The sequence below is a fragment of the Halichoerus grypus genome, chromosome 14, assembly GCF_964656455.1.
Source record: "Halichoerus grypus chromosome 14, mHalGry1.hap1.1, whole genome shotgun sequence".
Taxonomy (NCBI): Eukaryota; Metazoa; Chordata; class Mammalia; order Carnivora; family Phocidae; genus Halichoerus; species Halichoerus grypus.
The window spans coordinates 86,115,197-86,134,007 of NC_135725.1; the positions used below are offsets into that span (position 1 = coordinate 86,115,197).

General features: G+C 50.9%; 2 protein-coding genes and 1 non-coding gene across 8 annotated transcripts in view; 1 reads left to right on the plus strand and 2 right to left on the minus strand.

Moving 5' to 3' along the window:
• Nucleotides 1-1,458: 1,458 nt before the first annotated feature.
• RPL12 (ribosomal protein L12) lies at nt 1,459-5,165 on the minus strand. The gene is made up of 7 exons (XM_036112887.2): nt 5,030-5,165; nt 4,368-4,441; nt 3,243-3,341; nt 2,799-2,880; nt 2,136-2,222; nt 1,674-1,786; nt 1,459-1,511 (listed from the first exon to the last, which is right to left on the minus strand). Exons 1-7 carry the CDS (start codon nt 5,064-5,066, stop codon nt 1,506-1,508), a joined length of 498 nt encoding a protein of 165 aa, XP_035968780.1. The 5' UTR covers nt 5,067-5,165; the 3' UTR covers nt 1,459-1,505.
• LOC118548812 (small nucleolar RNA SNORA65) lies at nt 2,307-2,435 on the minus strand. The gene has a single exon (XR_004923760.2). It is a non-coding gene; the product is annotated as a small nucleolar RNA SNORA65 (small nucleolar RNA).
• The window catches only part of LRSAM1 (leucine rich repeat and sterile alpha motif containing 1), a 38,458-nt gene continuing 24,812 nt past the window's right edge, over nt 5,166-18,811 (plus strand). For 3 of the 6 annotated variants that reach the window (XM_036112842.2, XM_036112843.2, XM_036112846.2), the window contains exons 1-10: nt 5,166-5,296; nt 5,673-5,829; nt 7,804-7,910; nt 8,330-8,386; nt 8,949-8,993; nt 10,045-10,122; nt 11,229-11,297; nt 12,977-13,061; nt 14,103-14,224; nt 17,491-17,581. In XM_036112842.2, the coding sequence (XP_035968735.1) occupies nt 7,839-7,910; nt 8,330-8,386; nt 8,949-8,993; nt 10,045-10,122; nt 11,229-11,297; nt 12,977-13,061; nt 14,103-14,224; nt 17,491-17,581 (619 nt within the window). In that variant the 5' untranslated portion in view covers nt 5,166-5,296; nt 5,673-5,829; nt 7,804-7,838. Of the gene's footprint in view, nt 5,297-5,618; nt 5,830-7,803; nt 7,911-8,329; nt 8,387-8,948; nt 8,994-10,044; nt 10,123-11,228; nt 11,298-11,657; nt 12,169-12,976; nt 13,062-14,102; nt 14,225-17,490; nt 17,582-18,811 lie in introns of those variants that run through there. The other 3 variants (XM_078061795.1, XM_036112844.2, XM_036112847.2) reach the window with 3 other exon arrangements.

Below are 18,811 nucleotides of genomic sequence, written 5' to 3' on the forward strand. Positions count from 1 at the left end.
GAAACCATAAGGAGTAAGTGATTAATGAGTGAAGGACTTCGTCCTTTCTTAAAGGCCAGGTATTTTGGGGATGGTTCTTGAATGAGGGCTATTAAAAGAACCAACACTGGACAGGAATGAACAGTTTCTCCATAGTAAGGAGTAATTTAAGTTGAGGAAAGGTTCTTCATGTTATAATCTCATCGGGGTGGGGGAGGGATATCCACTCTTTTAAGCTCTATATAGGAAAATCTAGACACTGCCAGACCCAATCTCTACTTGAGATGTTCAAGTGTTTGCTGCTGCTATAAAGAAAACACCCAGAAGGTAAAAACAGGCTGAGGGTTATCTAGAAGCCAGTGAAATGCCTCAGCATGGTATACCCCTCTGCGGAGCCACTAGGACAACCTGAGGCCTACCATCTTTCCCCAGCTCATGGGCCAGTGGGGCCTTCATTTTCCTTCCTGGAGAAGTTTCCTTTACAGCAAGATTTTCATTATTGGCCCCCTTTCTCCCTTGCTGCGTCCTGGGTCTTGTCTTTTGACATGCCATCCTCATACCCAGCCAGCAGGACCTCATCTCCAAAATAAACCCACATGGTTTGGGTTTAGGTAGCCATTTGACTTGAGTCCTATTCCGCTATCACCCAAGGCCTCTAGCTCTGGTTTCTTGGTCACTTGGCCTAGGTCCTGGAAGGCTTATCCCTCCCTCATTCACCTGAATTCTCAGGTAATCCTTCCCACTACAGTTCTCCAACCCTTCTTATGGGGGAGGGAAGGGAATTAAAACCCACCTACTCTAAAGGCCTATTGATAAATTTAAGGCAAGAATACAACTAATGCCAAGGCCATTAAGTTCTTGGGTAAGTTACTCCCAAGCCCCTCCCTTTAGGCTGGTACCCAGAAGCCCCTCTAAGCTACTCAGGTGTAGCTCACCCCAGTACCCAGGTATTTTGGTTCATCCTTCCATTTACCACACACTTAAAAGTAGAAAGGAGTCATGAGCTCAAGTCGAACATAACTAATGAAAAAGAGCAAGACTCGGAAAGACCAAAACATGCCATTAGAAAATGGCCCTCAAGGACTCAAGACAAAGGTCAGGTTCGCATCAGTGCCTCTTAAGCCTAGCTGTACACCGGAACTGACAGGGCTTGCTTGCATTAAGGGCTATGGGCCCCTAGCCCAACTCAAGATTGAAACTGGTCTGGGATGGAGATTCCTTGCCACGTATTCATGCTGAGGTACAAGTTTTCTTTTTGACAAAGAATTTTATTCTTATGAAGAGTTCTATGCATATGCGGCCTACAAAAGGCCAAGAACTTTAGGTGTCTTCTCTGAGTAGTCCCATACAGGGCATCAATCTGTCACCCAAAAGGAACTTGTTACCCAAATAGCTACTACTTCACAGGTTCTGCCACCCTGGCCCACCATCTGACCACAAAGGAGCTAGCTCCCCCAAAGAAGAGGCCACATCAAAAGGTCCACTGGTTGTCAAATGATCCTTTATTGAAACATTTTCCTTTGTAGTTAACTCTGTGGGAAAGAAAAAAGAAACGTGTCAGTAGGACAAAAAAATCTTATAGTCCAAACCCACTACTGACCATTTCTAGAACTGTTCCAGCCTATCTCCATGAATACATTAGCCTTCCTCCAGCTCTCACCCTGCTTTAGGCAAGTGAAACAGAAGTCACTTACAGCTGGGCATTCCACCGCACCACTGTTGATGTCATCTATGATGTCATGAGGGTGGCGGCCGTCGACATTGCAGCCCACAGACTGGGCAGTCCCCAGGATTTCTTTAATGGTTCCTAGAATTCAGAAAAGTAGCATCAGAGGAGCTTCAGTCCCTCACGATCCTCAGATACCCATGGGGAAATACTTGGGAGTTTCACAGAAGGCAAGGAGGAATTAATCCTATTTTATGGAATGACATTCCCACTCCTCTAATCCAAGATTCAGAACTCCCGTAAGCTCTTAATGCAAAGTCTCCATAGGTCCCTTCATACGCAAACACATCCAGCCCCTAATATTCACTGATACCAAGCCATTCTGCCACCCAAATTGTAGATCTTACAGTAACTTCCCTTCAAATTGGGAAATGCTACCACACAGTGAATACACCCCATATAACAAGGTGGTTCTATGTTGTCCACTTACCAGAGAGTTCTCTGGCTAAAGATCGGTGTCGCATCTGTCGGGCAATATTGACAATCTCATCAAAAGTGATATTTCCACTGTGCTTAACTGCAGGAAAGAAAAACAGCGTTTAAGCTTGGTCACCCAAGGCCAAAGCAGACCACATCATGCACTCCCTTGTCTTTATTTCCAGGCTGTTCCCATGCTTTCGGCACAGAGTCATCCACATGCAGAACAACCCTGTTTCCTAAGCTGGGGTTTACTATCAGCTCACCACTGGATTGCACCAGCCAACAGAAACTGATCAGGTGCAGTGGCGGGTGGCTGGGGCAGAATCAAGTCTTTGCTAATCTTACACAAATGAGACTATTTTAAATATGAAAAAAGACAAGTTTTGGTTACTGGGGTTAAGCTGTTCAGAGCATCATCCAGCTCAGAAGTGGCCTGATAACTGGTTATCATTATCACTTCCCCCTACTGTTTCCCTCCTGCAAGCACTGAGTAGGGCCAGCCTCACATTAGGGACTGGGGAACCACATGACACTTCCTGGGGGTGCCTGGCTAACAGCTTATCAAATCTCTCTACACCTCCCCCTAGGTTCCATCAAAGGGAAAACGTGCTGCTAAATTATCACACTGGGTAGATGACACCACTCACAAATTACCAGGGAAAAGGCCACTCACTGTTTTTCTGCTTCTTTCTGTCTCTTGGTGGTTCCTTGAGGGCTTTGATAATCAGGGCAGAGGCAGAAGGTACCACTTCAATCTGCAGAAGAGATTCTCCATGTGAGTAAGCCCCATTCCACCCTCTAAGGAAGACCATCAATACTGCAACCTGGCTCTCAAAAAACACGGGCCAGACTGGGTTTGCTGTACATTCTCGAGTTATTGTCACAATCGAAACATGTTCTAGCCTAAGAGACACAGTGATTTGCCCAATGTCACACAGGTGACAAGAGTTAGTATTAGGCCCACCTCTTTGCTCTTTCTTGATCCAGCCTCTCAAAAAAGCCTTCCCCGCACTTAAAATTGCCCTCAGCAGCTCACCACTGGTTGCAGGTGCCAAAAACCTTCCCCCCAGGAATCCCAGAGGGTTGCCACCTCTGCCCTCCCCCTCAAACCAAGTACCTGGGCCTGTCTGTTCTGAATGGTCAGTTTCACCGTAATCCTTAGGCCCTTCCAATCACCGGTTGCCTTGGCGATGTCATCACCAACCTTTTTTGGAGACTAGAGAAAGAAAGGTGTATCATCACACTGTGCTCTAAGTTGATGTACAGTCTGCAAACCCATCCCTCTCACTTGGCTGACGCCCTGGGCCAGCACACAGAGCACTGTCTGAAGCACGTAACTGCACCTACCAAATCAAGGCATGGCTATCACAGCAGCAGACATCAGGGAGATGGGGCTAGAGGTGAAGTTTGTTTGGGGATGCAGGCCCAGGGTCGTAAGATGGCAAAGTCCCTCACCCACCTACCCTCCCATAAGGACCCATGTGATAACGTAGGAATTTCCAACACTGGTTACATTCAAATCACTTGGAGAATTCTAAAGACACCAGGTTTCTGCAAGGATGGGATCTGGGCATTTACTACTTAGACTTCCTAACGACCACTAGCCTGACCAGGAAAGACATTCAGCGGGTGCCAACTAAATGGAGAGCCAAGGAAAAGTGTAACACACTGGTTAAGCAAGCCCACGTGGGAACAATGTTTGGTTCAGGAGACCAATGTCCAAGGAATAAAGGCCTAATACTATTCAGAGAAACGCAAGCTCAGTAAAAGCACAAATGGAGAAGTGAGTAAATAGGGAGGGGGTCATCAGTGAAGCTGGTCATATTAATGAGTAGGTTATACAAGCTTCTATGTTAAGTTCACCAGGATCTTAACCCACATCCCATTTAATCCTCTACCGATATTTAACCCCATCAGTGATACGCCCATTGCCCTGACTAAAAAACAGGCTAAGCAGGCTGCCCAGTGTCACTCTTCTCAACCTTCAGGCAAGACCTCGGGCCCACGCCTCATGTACGCTTAAGGCCGCAGTTAAGATCTTGACCCTGGAGAGTGAAAGTCACAGCTTCCAAGTAGCACGTTCCAATCTGGCATAAGACCTTGTTATGGGAGCACTTCCAGTTCAGAGGCTCGAGGTGCAGCAGGGGGTGCCAATCCGTCAACGTGGAAGGCACGTCAGATCCAGTCTCGTTTGCACAAACCAATGCAAGCTAAGAAACCGCCCTCCACGAGGATGACTTACCAGACCCAGCGGGCCGATCTTCGGGGCCAGGGCAGACGTGGCACCGACTTCGCCACCGGTGCACCTCAGGTACACTGGGAGAAACAAAAGATCAGTGTCCCTGCAGAGGGAGCCCGGAGCCACAGCCGTCTCTCCCAATCTTTCTGGGGCTGACCACTCCACTTGTCAATTCTCGGAACAGCACCAAGAGCCTCAGCTGGGAGCGAAGAAAGCCACCCAACCGCAGCGGGCGAGCCGCCTCCCCCCTGACGTGGACCGCTCCAAGCGCCACGTGGGACAGCGGCCTTCGGCTCAGCTACGGCTACCGAGGCCTGCACCGGGCCGGCGTGGAGACAGCCCGGCCACCGGCCAACCCAGTGCAGGGGGGACGCGCCCGGGCACAAATCTTACCCTAAGGCGTGCGGGCTGCAAAGCCACCACAGGTCGTCCGGTCCTCCCTCCCCATTTACACGTGGGGAAGCTGAGGCCCAGAATGAGTCAGAGACTCGGCCAGGACCTCACAGCGCCCTGATCGCTGCACTGCGAAGGCCTCTAGCAGGCAGCAACTTAAAAAAGCCCGGCGTGGGAAAGGCAACGGCGGCTGGGCCGGGGGCCCGACGGGCTGCGGGGAGGAGGGATGCTCCGCTCCATCTCGCAGCCCCAGCCACATCTAAAGCACGCACCGACTTTGATCTCGTTGGGGTCGAACTTAGGCGGCATGGCGGAGGTGGCTGGTGTCGGATGAACCCGGATTCGGGACGACCGAAGAAAGTTGCACCTTTGCCGCCCCGAGCCGAAAGCCAAAAGACCGGAAGGTCTTCTGACTGCGCCGGATATAGGCAGGAAAGCGCGATTCTCGCGAGAACCGTCGGCTCCGCCCAGCCTCCCAGCGACGCCCTTGCCGCCATGTTACTTGTGGGCAGGTGCCTGAGGTTGACGCCTGCTCCGCGGTGAGCTGTAACTAGGGGTTCAGAAGGGGGGGTTCGGGGAGGTTCGACTTGGGGGGGCAGACAAGAGAGGGCTGCCCCAGGGCCCCGCTGTTCTCTATTCTTCCTTATCGTGAGGGTCACCCTTTGGTCCCGGTCGCAAAGCCCCGCCCCGCCCCTCCCCTAAGGGGTCTGCACCCCCATTCCGAGACCGTAGGGCCATGGCGACCCCCGGTCCCCTTTTAGCTCCTTCGTGATATGTGCATTTTGGTTATCGAAACAATTTTATTCAGGTCTAAATTTGGTCCAACTCTTAATTCCAAGATTCTATGGTTCTGAGTCTTAGACTTCGTCATCCTGGTCTGCATGACTTTCTGAGATTCTGAGTTTCGGTCCCCAGCTTCTGCGTTTGGAGGAGACCAGACTCCGGCTCCGCCCGGGCTCGTGCCCGGTGGTCTGCGACCCTGTGTCCATGACCAAGCCCTACGAGTGATCTACCTGCCGTCAGGTCCACCCGTGGGAAGGAGCATCGGTGACCTGTCCACCCACAAAGCCAGGTGGGGCTCTCCCCACTCCAGCCTGGGGAGAATGGGTGTGGTTCTTCCCAATGGGCTAGACGTTGGAGGAAGGAATGGATGAGGGGTGGACATCGGGGAGCAGGTTGGGAAGAGCTGATCTTATGGGAGGGATGGAGAAGGGATGATCACTGTGGGGGAGGTGGTGGGAGGGCTGGACTTTGGGGACGGGATGAGAGAGGGTTAGTCCTTGGGGAGCAGAAGAGCTTGTCATCTGGGAGGGATCGGGGAGGGCTGTTTTTAGACTATTCCCCATCCCTGCTGGCAAGTGGGGTGACAAGAGGAGCCTGAGCCAGCTCTGCAGGTTGGCAGTCTCCCCAGACTGCCCAGGCCGCTATGGGAGGAGACCTGTGATCTCTACCCCTCCCCTTGAGGAGTGGGGTACCTTTTTCAACTGCATCTTCCGCCTAGCTGTAGTGGGCCCTGAGTAAATATTCGTCAGATGTATAGTGCTATGTGGCTGACATTGACTGAGCAGTGATTATGTGCCAGGTAATGTGCTATGAGTTTTACATGTATGAAATCACTGGATCCTCCCAGAACCAGGTATTGGTAAGATTATTATACAGATGAGGAAACTGAGGCTCAGAGAGATTGAACAAAGGTGACATGGTTGGTGGATGGCAGATCTGGGATTCAAACCCAGTTACATTTTTTTTTATTTCAATTTTTTATTTCAATTCTAGTTAGTTAACATATAATGTAATACTGGTTTCAGGAATAGAATTTAGCGATTCATTAATTACATATAACACCCAGTGCTCATCATAACAAGGGCTGTTCTTAATATCCATCACCCATTCAACCCATCCCCCACCCACCTCCCTCTATCAATCCTCAGTTTGTTTTTTATTGTTAAGAGCCTCTTATGGTTTGCCTGCCTCTTTCTTTTTTTTTGCCTTCCCATATGTTCATCTGTTTTTTTTTCTTAATTTCCACATATGAGTGAAATCATATAGTATTAGTCTTTTTCTGACTGACTTATTTCATTTAGCATAATAACACTCTAGCCATATCATTGCAAATGGCAAGATTTCATTTTTGATGGCTGAGTGAGATTCCATTGTATATATACATACAACATTTTTTTTATTCATTCATCAATCAATGGACATTTGGGCTTTTTCCATAGTTTGGCTATTATTGATAATGCTATAAACATTGGGGTGCAGGTGCCCCTTCTGATCACTACCTTTGTGTCTTTGGGTAAATACCTCGTAGTGCAATTGCTGGGTCGTAGGGTATTTCTATTTTTAATTTTTTGAGGAACTGCCATAAACCCAGTTACATTTCATCCCAAAGCCTGTGCTGTTAACCATAAGCTTTCCTGGATGATTGCTTCCTGGGCCCATTGTTATCCCTTATCAAGTGCTGATACTTGCAGGTACTGGGCAGGCAGTAAGCACCTGGCTTCTGAGTTCAGCACACTGTAATTAGTGTGTGCTAAGTTATTCGAGCATGAAGGAGTTGGGCAAACCCCGCAGTATCAGGACTCGAAAGAACAGAGCTCCAGACTGGTTTTGCTACAATCCAGGCCATATAACCAGATCACTGAGCTCATGCGCCCGTTTCATCACTTTAAACCGGGCTGTGGTGAGAATCAGATGGAACAGTAGCTGTGAGGGTGGTAAGGTGTCTGAGGATTGCCTTGGAATTTTTATTCAATTAAGAGATCTCTTTGCTTATGATGTAGCTGGTGGAGTGTTTGGTTTGCCGATGCCACTCTGACAGTGTTTCGGGAACTAGAAGTGATTCATCGGTCCCGTCTGTTACACATTCTCAAAGAGCATCCTTAGAAAGACCTGCTGTGCTGGGCTCATGGCACAGATGGATGGTTGAGATGGACGCAGACACAGCCATCAAGGGTCATGCAGTCCGGCAGATCAGCTCTGCGTTCTGCGTTAGTGTGCTGCCTGTCCTGGGTCCCCAGGCCCTGATTTCTCTCCTGTGCCCTAGAGTCCTGAAGATTACTCCAGAGGGGAGAAAAAAGAATGCCGCTCTTCTTCCGGAAGCGGAAACCCAGTGAAGAGGCTCGGAAACGCCTGGAGTATCAGATGTGTCTGGTGAGGGAAAATGGGTTTCCTGAGTCCATCTCCGCCTCTGCCCTCATGGAATGGGGCTCCACGCTGCCCCCAAACAAGCCGCGTGCTCCCTCCCTCCCATCTGCCTCCCTGACCCCCAGAGGAGATCTCTGACTCAAAGCAGACCAGTGAGGCCTCCCGTCTGGTACTCAGGAGTGCCTTCCGCTTCCCTCCCAAGGGAACTGATGACAGTTGTCATTACTTGTTCATTTGCTCTTTTGTGCTGGACCTCAAGCCCCACTGAAGCAGGGATCATTGGTGCACCTGCAAAATGGATTAGTTGAACCAGATGGTGTCTTTGGTCTCTTACAGCAACTTGATCCTGTGTTTCTTTGGCTGGTTTGTCCGCTCTGCAAGGTGTTTTGTTTGAACGCATTTTTTATTATTCTTTTTACTCTCAGGCAAAAGAAGCTGGGGCCGACGACATTCTTGACATCTCTAAATGTGAGCTCTCAGAGGTAAATCGGGGCTGGTGTTCTGGCTGTGAATTTGATCTGTCCTTTTTTCTTGGATCACATGTTCCTGAGAAAGACAGATGTGGACTGGGGCTTTTAGAATACCAGAAGCATCAGTCAAGTGAAGTGTTCTTGGATTTTGTTCTTACTCAAAAGAATTGAGATGATCGATGGCCTCAACACAGTCTATGAGAATCAAGGAGTCTAGAAAATGTACCCACAGATTTCTAGGGAACTGGAAGAATCTGGGTTTCTCCAGCCTCTGTATAGTACCAGAGATCTTTCTTTTGCCCCAATAGAGCTATTGATGGGTATGGTGTGCGGGCTGGGGATGGTGTGCGGGCTGGGGCCGGGCAGGGCAGTCTCCTGCCAGCTGATTGCAGGGGAGGGCTGACCACAGCCCAGCAGCATTCCTCACCAGCCAACCCCATCACACTCTCGGCTGCTCTGCACATGAGGATTTTGCACTTGATCACCTCCTGCCCCATCTCTCCCTCACATGTGTGCCACTCAAAACAAAAACCAGCAGGAGGGGAGGCACTGACTCTTCTTTCTCTTATCTTAGATTCCATTTGGAGCTTTTGCAACATGCAAAGTTCTACAGAAGAAGGTGAGGTGGATCTTCTTTTTCATAGACTTGTTTATTGCATGTTTGCTTGTTTGAAATCAGGTGGGACTTTTAGGCACTGTCTTCTTGGCATAGACATCTCCCTTTTCCCTGATTTTCACCCTTTCACCTTGAAGTAGGTGTTTGCACAGTTGGAAGAGTTGAGTTTGGTGTCAGATGGGCCTGGGTCACATCCTGGCCTTGGCCCTCGTGAGTTGGGCAACTTCCGCCAACTCTTACATCCTTTTTTTTCATCTGTGAAATGAAGACATTCCTATTTCTAGTTCTACTCTCACAGAGGTAGCATGAGAATTAAAAGAGTGACACGTAGGGAGGTAGGTAGGTGGAGACTGGAATGCACTGGGTATGACGCCTGCCGCAGTAAACACGGGGTGACCTTGTTGTTCATAATAATGAAAGCTATACTTATTTCGTTCTGGTCACCCGGCAGAGAGAGTAAGAATGGAATGAATGATTTTTCGGAAAGGCATCGCGGCTTTGCATGTAGACAACTAGGAGCATTCTAAATGAATTATCTAATGAAGGGAGGTAAAAAATGTTCCATAGAAACAGCCTAGTGAGCTCCTTGACACTAGAAGTTTCTATATGGGGGTCGATGCTATAAAAATAGCAACAGATGACATGGATTGAGCACCGGACCCCAGGCCAGCCCGGGGCTCAGTGCTTTTTGTCTGTTATTTTGTTAATCGTACAGGCAGCCCTCGGAGGCAGGTACTTTATTATTCTCTGTTCCCCACATGACGATGCTGACGCTGGGGGAGGTTACGATCAGGACAGCTGCACGGGGACCCTTCTCAGGATGGAAGGTAGCATTAGGCCTCGAAGATCCCTTCCACCCTTGAAATTACAGGCTTTCAGGTCATCTGATTCCCCATTTGGAGGCACCACGATTCTGAGCCACGTCCCCCATTGCAGTGTCCGGGAGAGCAGGGAAGAGCGGGCATGCAGGGTCTGCAGTGCATCCTACACCAGGCTGGCTGCCGTGCTTGCCACTCTCCCTCCGGCTGACACACCACACATCTTTCCCACACAGGTGTTGGTTGTCCACACGAATCACCTCACCTCCCTGCTCCCTAAATCCTGCAGCCTCCTGAGTCTCATAACCATCAAGGTACTGGGGCCCTTCTCCCAGGGCTCAGGGACTCTGCCTGGTGTACCACGTGACAGCCAAGCTCCCTTTGTTAGTTTATGCTACACAAGCCTAACTTAATAGTCAGGCTGGGGTTGGATTAGCACAGTTTATGGGGCACCTGAGTGCTGTGCATGGGGTGGGGTTGCAGAGATAACCAGCCACAGGCCCTGCCTTCAGGGGAACTTGCCCAACAGGTAGAAAGACGAAGCAGAAAACTCAGAGCAGGTGAACTCAGAGTGTGGAGACTGACGGGCCCAAACAAGAAGGCCCCGGAGGGATGCCGGGCATCATGCGGTCGGTGTGGGGCTGACTTCCTCCTGACAGCCTCTCGGGGACAGGGACTGGGACATATTCACAGTACATGTGGCCTGTGGCCTCGGGATTATTCCACGTGAACATGAGCTGACCGTGGGCGCACTCCATAGAAAAAAATGGCAGCATCAGGCATCAGAGTGGCTTTCGTGGTTAACTCTGGTTTGTAGGAGTTGGGGTGGTTTTTACTTCTCTTTATTATTCTAGCCCAACACTTGTTATTTTTGTAGTAAAACAAATAACATTTTATACATTTTTTAAATATGTATTTTATACTTGTGCATGTTTCTATTTCATATATATGTAAATGGAACATATTTATGTACTCGTATATATGATCTATGCCTTGTTTGCTCATTTGTATTGCTAAAAAAATTAGCAAATACAGTTAAGCAAAGGAGGAAAAATGTCATCTCACACTCCAGAGAACCACCGTCAGTATATTATTGCATATTTGATAGTCTTTTTCTACATAAACGTGCTTATACTCTGAGGGTTTTCCTTTTTAACATAAATACTTAGGCATACCATTTCATAGCATACTGTTTTCACTCAACAGCTAAAAATAAATATTTGATAAAGAAAACGGAAGAAATGGTTTTGAAAAAGGAGCTGAGATGGAATGATCCCGTAGTTGGAGAGGGAGGGGCTGGTGTTGTTTCAACACCAGAGGCAGGAAGGGGCCCCGGTATCTTCTCACCTCCCCAGAGCCAGAGGTCTGCGGGCTTTCTCAGTTGGTGACTGTGACCCCTAAGCTTGTCTTCCTCCTGCAGGTTCTGGATCTTCACGATAATCAGCTGTCAGCTCTTCCTGACGACATAGGGCAGCTGACCGCCCTCCAGGTATGGCTGCAGGACACACAACACCTGCCTCTGACGGCAAGTGAGAAACTGCACGAGCCTGGAGAGTTCTGGTGGGGCTCTGGCCACGGCTGCCCTGGGCGCCGGCGCCCTCTGCCCCTTTCCCGTCAGGAAGCTCGGTGACGCCCTGGCCATGGGAGTCTGAGCTGTGGGAATCTCCATGCCATATTTTTGGCTTGTGCTTTTGGGATTTCATCATGAGCTTCCACAAGGAGGAAGCAGGAAATGATGAATTCGGCACTCTGACTCATCGTCCCACTTCGGATCAGTCGTGGGCCCCCCGCATGCCCACAAGGATCTGAGCATTTCCCTCCTATTATCTACTGATTTCCTGCAGCCTCCCTGTCAGGCAGGTGCTAGCATTAGCCCCATTTTACAGAGGAAGAAGGGCTTTCCTTCACACTTACATTAAAACCCATTTTCTTCACTGTGCCCCTTCAGACCCTGTACGATGGGCCCACCTGCTGTCCCGCCTCCTCTCCTGTCCCCTTCGCTCCCGGCAGTCAGCTCCTTCTGGCCTTCCTGCCCTACTGCGCAGGGCCTCTCCGTGCGGACCTCAGCTCTCCCTTCTGCCTGAGCGGCTCATCCTCTGTCAGCCCAAATGTCCCTGAGAACCCTCCCAACCTCCCTGTCAAAGTAGATCCACCTTCTGGGCCTCTGTCTCAGCCCCAGCTTGTTTCCTTGGGAGCACTAATGGCCGTGCGTAGTTCCTAATGAAGGGTTTACTGATTTGACGGAGACGTAGTCCTCAGAGGGCTGCACCCCCACCTCGCACGCTGCCTCCAACGTGGAGGAGACCAAGAAATGATGGGAATGAACAACCCTACGATGTGGGTGATGTTGCATTTTACAGGTGAGAAAGTTGAGGTCCAGAGGGATGCCTGTCACGTGCCCAAGGGCACACAGAACATGTGGCAGAATAGTAGGAATTGTCACCCCTTAGGAAGCCACAGTGAATACCTGGGTGTAGGATCTTTGGGGACTTTTTTTAACATGTATATTTTTATAGAATTGTTGCATTCATTGATTTGTAACTTTTGGATACCTGACAGTAACTCCTAACCATCTTTGGTTCATCAAACATTCATCTGCCACGTTATTTTTAATGACTCCTTAGCTTTCCATCACATCAATGTTTAATGAGTACTTAGCATGCCATCCTGTTGGCCTTGCTCCCCTCACAGTGCCACATCCAGGAGGGAGCACGGTCTGCGGAATCCAGCAGACCTGCCATCCTGTCTGGGCACCACCGGCTGCCAGCCTTGAGACCTTGGGCATATCCCGCTGCCTTTATGCAGCTCAGCTTCCTTCCCCCAGCACTGGGATTCCTAGAGCCCTGTCATAGGCTGCCTCCCCCAGGTCCCTGAACCTGCTCATCCCCTTCTTCCTCCTTGCTTGATTGTGGGACCATCATGGGGCATTCTGTGGTCTCCATAAATGGTGGAATCTCAGCAAGAACCGGCTCCAGGTCTGGCTCTGCTCTCTCGGGCACGTGACTTCACCACTCTGAGCCCGTGGGATCATAACCATCGGTGCCTTCCTCGCAGGGCTGTCAGGGGGAGTTAAAGTGTGTGCGGCACCCAGATGCTGCCTGGCTTGAAGCAGGGCTAGACCCTATTCTCTGTGTCTGGGTTCTCATGTCATTTTCCCCTTTCTCTTAGGTATTGAATGTGGAAAGGAATCAACTGACGTATCTCCCACGTTCCATTGGGAACCTGATCCAGCTCCAGACCCTCAATGTGAAAGGTAGGGGCCAGAACGCCCTGTCCATGTGACTTCAGTCGGCTCTGGGCTGTCTTGGCCAGCATCCACAGAGTGCTCCTCCTGGGAACCACTGAGCAGGAGGGCAGCCAGTCCTGGAGCGTCCCTATAAAATGGACTGACCCCCTTCTGGGGGGGGGGGTGTCTGTCTCCATGGTAATGAGAGACAGGGTGTCTGGAGAGTTCCTGTGACTCTTCAGGGCCTTACAGAGAGGAGGCTAGCCAGTTCTGACACCAGGCTCCCGGACTCGGGCCCCCACATCTATAGTAATGAGGTGCGGTCGGAGTGGCAGCCTAGCTGGGGGAGAGCCGTCCAGGAGCCACAGTACAGGTTCTGACAGCGAGCGCTTCACCCTCGGGGAGGAGCGCTTCCTCAGTTGGCGATGCAGCGAGCCTCCCAAGTCCATCGGGTGGGGACAGGGAGGGGTGCCCCCCACTTGACAGGGGAAGAAAAGAGGCTGGGAGCAGTGACTTGCTCAAGACCACCCAGTGTGATAGTTACAGAGCCCAGAGTCACATGCAGGGTGCTTGCCTCCCATACCCCCAGCTCCCTCGTGTCCTCTGGTTGTCCTTAAGCACTTTCTGCACAAAATGCCTCAGTTTACCCATTGGTAACATCTAAATGATGATAAAAATAATGATACCGTGTTTATCGATCACTTACGGTGTGACAGGCACTGTGCTGAAGGCGAAGGGCTTCATATGCATAGTTTCATGGAATCCTTTGATGCTCCTGTGAGCCCAGACAGTATCATTATCCCCATTTTACATGAGAAAACTGGCCCAAAGAGGTAAAGTCCATTTTCCAAAGTCACCCAGCTAGTAAGTGGTGGAGTAAGGACTTGAACCCAGGCCCCTGAAACTGGATCCCTGTGCCCTTCCTCACGGAGCCTCAGGTCTCAGGACCTGGCGCACACCCCGGGATCAGAGTGAGGCACCCACGGGCCCCCAGGTCCTGGCGGCGTCAGGCAGGAAGCTGCTGGAGGGGCTTTGGGAAGCTGAGCTGTGCCATTGGGATCTCTCCAGATAACAAGCTGAAGGAGCTTCCAGACACCCTGGGGGAGCTTCGAAGCTTACGTACTCTGGACGTCAGCGAGAACGACATGCAGAGGTTACCACAGCTACTGGCGCATGCTCGAGCCCTGGAAGTACGTGCGCAACCGTTCTTGCCTAGGGTTCGCCCTGGCCCCCCCACCCCCCCTCCACGTTCCTGAGTGCCTGCGCTCGTCAGGAAGTGCTGGGCTCGGTCGTTAGCTCACAGAGAGAGCGATGTCGAGCAGTTGTCATTATGTGACTTCTGCTGCCGTGACCGTGACAGAAATACACACTCCTGGAGTAAAGACAGAACATTGAATCCTGGTGGGGTCGACACTCTGTGAAAGATGTGTTTGAGCCGGGCCTTGAGAGAGGAACTCGTTTCGGAGAAGTAGACACGGGTAACGGAGCGTTCAGGTGCAGGGGACAGTACAGAGAAAGCAGGAGGTGCACAGCACGGGAGGTGTTAAGGGAGGAACGGGGGATCTGGTGTGGTTGGCAGTTGCTGTGTCTGGAGGGTCCAGATCGCGAAGAGCCCAGAGCTCCGTGACGGGGAGAGCAGCCTCACTTGGAGGTGTGGAAGCTGAGCATCAGAGCAGGGAGGGGGGACAAGCCCTTCCTGGGTCACTGTATTGGTTTGCCAGGGTGGCCGTAACAAAGGACCACAGCACGGGTGGCTTGAACAAGAGATTTATTTTCTCACGGCTCTGGAGGCTGGAAGTCCAAGGTAAGGGTTGGTTGCTTCTGAGGCCTCTCTCCGGGGCTTGTAGATGGCTCTCTTCTCCCTGTGTCCTCACGTCATCTTCCCTCTCCATGGGCCTGTGTCCAAATTTCCTCTTCTGATAAGAACACCAGACATACTGGATTAGGGCCCAGCCTAATTCATTTTGAACTTGTTTACTTCTTTAAAGACCTTACATCCAAATGCAGTGGCATCTGAGGTAACAGGGGATTAGGACTTCATATGTATGTTTTTGGGGGTCACACAATTCAGGCCTTAACAGACACTGACACAAGGCAGCTTGCTCAGGGAAGGTGGGGGCCCTTACGGTTGTGATGACAAGACAGCCCACATTTCTCTGGTGCTTACAAGGCTAGGTACTTAATCTGCATCAGTTCCCTGAATCCTCAAGAGTATCCTGCAAGCCAGATACCGCTGTGCCCCTTTGCAGGTGAAGCAGCGAGGCCATGGACAGTTTAAGGAGCTTGCCCAGGGGCCACACAGCAGTGATAGCAGAGATGGGGTTGAAAACCAGGCAGTGTGAATTGAGGGCCTGTGCTCTTCACCTCTGTGCACCTCAGCCTCTGGAACAGGGACTTATCTCTCCACGATGACACATAGTCTGGCCAACATCCCAGAACCTTCTGATGAGCCATCAGTGAATTACCTCTCAGTCCAGACTGCTGAACATCAGCATCTTTATCAGAAGTGGGTGGGTGAGCATGTAGACAGCAAAGGAAGGGGGCTGACCCCAGGGGCTGGTCCCTCCCGCTGTGGCAGCCAGCCTGAGAATGGACAGGATGGTCAGCCCCTCTCCCTAGGCAGGCTGGAGAGACAGTGCTGTCCAACAGAACTTTCTGCAGTGATGGAAATGTCCAGTGACTGTGCTGTCCCAAGTCGATAGCCACTAGCCACGTGTGGCCCTCAAGCACTGGAGTGTGACTAGTATGACCAAGGAAGTACATGTTGACTTGTACATTTTTTTTTAAGATTTATTTATTTACTGGGGAGAGAGAGAGCACACGCACACAAGCGGGGAGGGACGGAGGGAGAGGAAGAGAAGCAGACTCCCCGCCGAGCGCAGAGCCCCATGTAGGGCTCGATCTCACGACCCTGAGATCATGACCCGAGCTGAAATCGAGAGACACTTAACTGACTGAGCCACCCAGGCCCCCCACGTGCTTAGTGGCCACTGTACCTGAGCGCACAGCTCACAGCGACGCTGATTCTGAAGCCCTCGTACGTCAGCTAGTGGGAGCTCTGGGAGTGCTGTACTTTACATCCATTCTTTAAAAAAAAGCTTTTGAGCTTCTTGGTGGCACCTTGGACAAACCCCTTTTCAGGATGAGACCATAAGTGACCATTCTCGATTAAGGCCAAGGTCTTTCTCACGTTTTATCTATTGCCCATCAAACAGCCCTGCCGCTGGGTGCTATGGTGCCCGTTGACTCGGAGGGAGCTGAGCCAAGCCTCAGGGAAGTCAGCTGCCCTGTTCAAGGGCACGCAGCTGGGACAGGACGCGCTGGGGTCTGACCGCATGCATCGCTGTCCAGTTGCTGCTCCCGCCGATAACGGGACACCTACATCTGTGTGTCCCGTGCAGTAGCCGCGGCCACCTATGGCTGGTGCCACTGAGGGACTGAGCTTTAAATTCGCTTTTATTTTAGTCAGTTAAAACGTAAACCGACATGGCCAGGCGTGGCTCATGGCCACCAAACCAGGTGGTGCAGCCCCAGCACCCAGTTTTCCTGTTGGTGATCAGTATTACCCATGTGGGTGAATTTTCTTTAGGTTCGGCCTCCCAGGATGGGGTTTTCTGCTCTCGGGCCCCCCAGCCTCAGGCAGTTGGTTCCTGTGCTCCAGGGCAGGCTCCCCCTGCAGTGCGTGTCCCCAGGTGGAAGGGCTGTGCTCGCCAGGCCTGGGGGGCGTCTGAGCTGCTTTCCCCACTCGGCCACTTCCGGCCTGGTCCCTCAGGCCTTCCCCTGGGGCGGGCCTGTCTGTCCCAGGCAGAGAGGATATGGGCTCCTGAAAGGGGCTTTAGATAACTCGTGCCAAGTCCAGGAGGCCTCTGGGAAGAAGTAAGAGGATAGCAGGAGGGCTTGATTCAACAAAAACAATGGAAGACCTCACAGTAGGGCTGTGGATAGCTTTGTGAGCATTTGTGTGAACCAGATCCCTGCTTCCTGGGCCTCATAAACCCAGAAGCAGGGGCGCGTGTGCCCGTATAAACACTGGGTTTTTTCTTACTTAAAAAAATCACATTGTTAAAAAATTCCAATTTCATGTAGAAAGTACCCCAGAATCTCCCCTTTAGAGGAAACCGTTTTGAGCTTGATATATATTCCTCCACACATTTTTTTTATAAATATACTAATGTGAGAGAATAGGAGTATTTCTTTTAACAAACATGGAATCTTATTCTGTATGTTGTCCTACAATTTCCTTTTTTCCCACGTATTTAAGTTTTTATCCAAAACCGTGAATCACGTGCTGGCTGCACACCAGACACCATTTTAGGTGCTGGGAACGCAGCAGGAACAAGACAGGTAAGCTGCCCCTGCTCAGCAGAGGACACAGTGAACACAGCTTCGTAACTAAACCAGGTGCTTTGGGATTGTGTTGATAACATGTATAAAGAGGTTCCCCTTGTGTCTGCAGACTCTGAGCCTCGACGCCTCGTCCATGGTTTACCCCCCCCAGGAGGTGTGCAGTGCCGGCACCCGGGCCATTCAGCAGTTCCTCTGCAAAGGTAAAGCCAGGCAACCTGCCTCCTTCGCTCAGTGAGGAAGCATGGTCCCAGCAACCGCCCTGTGTCAGCCCAGACTTGGGGGACAGCAGAGACCGGGGAGACCACAGTTCCCGGCTGCTCGGAGCTCTCCAGATCTGGCAGGAGACACAAGCAAAGCAGATGGTCACAGGAAATCGAGTTACTGGTTAGGTTGGGGCATCAGGGAAGGTCCGAGAAAGTGGCTTGGCTGAAACCTGAGGGCGTTTAGGACTTAGGAAGGAGAGGAGGCCATTGCTGGTGGGAGGAGAAGCATGTTGAAGGGCCTAGAAGGGTAGGGCAGTGGGAAGCGTGCGGCAGAGGGGGCGGGGGAGGCCCTTGGGGCCTGGTGTTGCACAGGACAGGGCTCACTCCACCTGCAGGGAGAAGGGCCTGGAGAAAGCAAGTGTGGAGGCCAGGGACCAGTTAGGAGGTCATTGGGGTCATCCAGGACTGAGGCCACAGTGGACTGGACTTGGAGAAGTGACAGTGCAGCTAAAACCCAGGGCCACCATTGGTCCAGGTGCCCAGAGGGGAGGGCAGAGTACCTGGCCACCTCCCGTCTGGCAGATGGTCTTAATTAGGGGCTCCTGTCACCTGGGGAACTTGTAGAACACGGCCAAGACTCATACAGCTGTGGGTGACAGATGTCATGGCAAAGCAACAAGAAAGGAAAGCGAAGTCTTCCATACATGATTCCAGATCAACTGGATATTCATGTGGGGAAAAAGAACCTTAATTTCTTCCTTCAACAGGCAGCACCAACCATACAGTGTTGATAAATTACATTTCACTAACATCAGAAAGACACCAGTTAGGGAAAGAGGGCAAGCCATGAAGTTGGAAAGGATCTGTCCATATGGATATATGTCGGAAGCCAAGTACGGAAATACTCATGGCAGCACTGTTCATAATAGCCCAAACCGGACACAACCCAAATGCCCGTCGGTGGTGGAACGGGTCAGTACGCTGTCTCAGACTCACACAAGAGTACGATACAGCAGTCAAAAGGAACAAAAAAAGCAGTCTTACTGCTATGGCCACGGTGAACCTTGCAGACACTTTTATCAGCACACGAGCACTGACCCCAAACCGAGTCCTGTTCATAAGGGTGATTTCACTCTTAAACATTCACCAAGCTATACGTGAAGAGTTTTTGCTCTTTCCTGTATGTATGTGATACTTCAGTTAAAAAAAAAGTTACACATCCCACAA

What these genes read in the sequence shown, in the direction of transcription:
- RPL12 (XM_036112887.2), bottom strand. Translation starts at nt 5,066, where the DNA reads ATGCCGCCTAAGTTCGACCCCAACGAGATCAAAGTCG. An exon ending in TTCAGAACAGACAGGCCCAG is followed by an intron (nt 2,881 to 3,242) that starts GTACTTGGTTTG and finishes TCTCTTCTGCAG; the next exon opens with ATTGAAGTGGTACCTTCTGC. An exon ending in CAGAAAGAAGCAGAAAAACA is followed by an intron (nt 2,223 to 2,798) that starts GTGAGTGGCCTT and finishes TCTTTCCTGCAG; the next exon opens with TTAAGCACAGTGGAAATATC.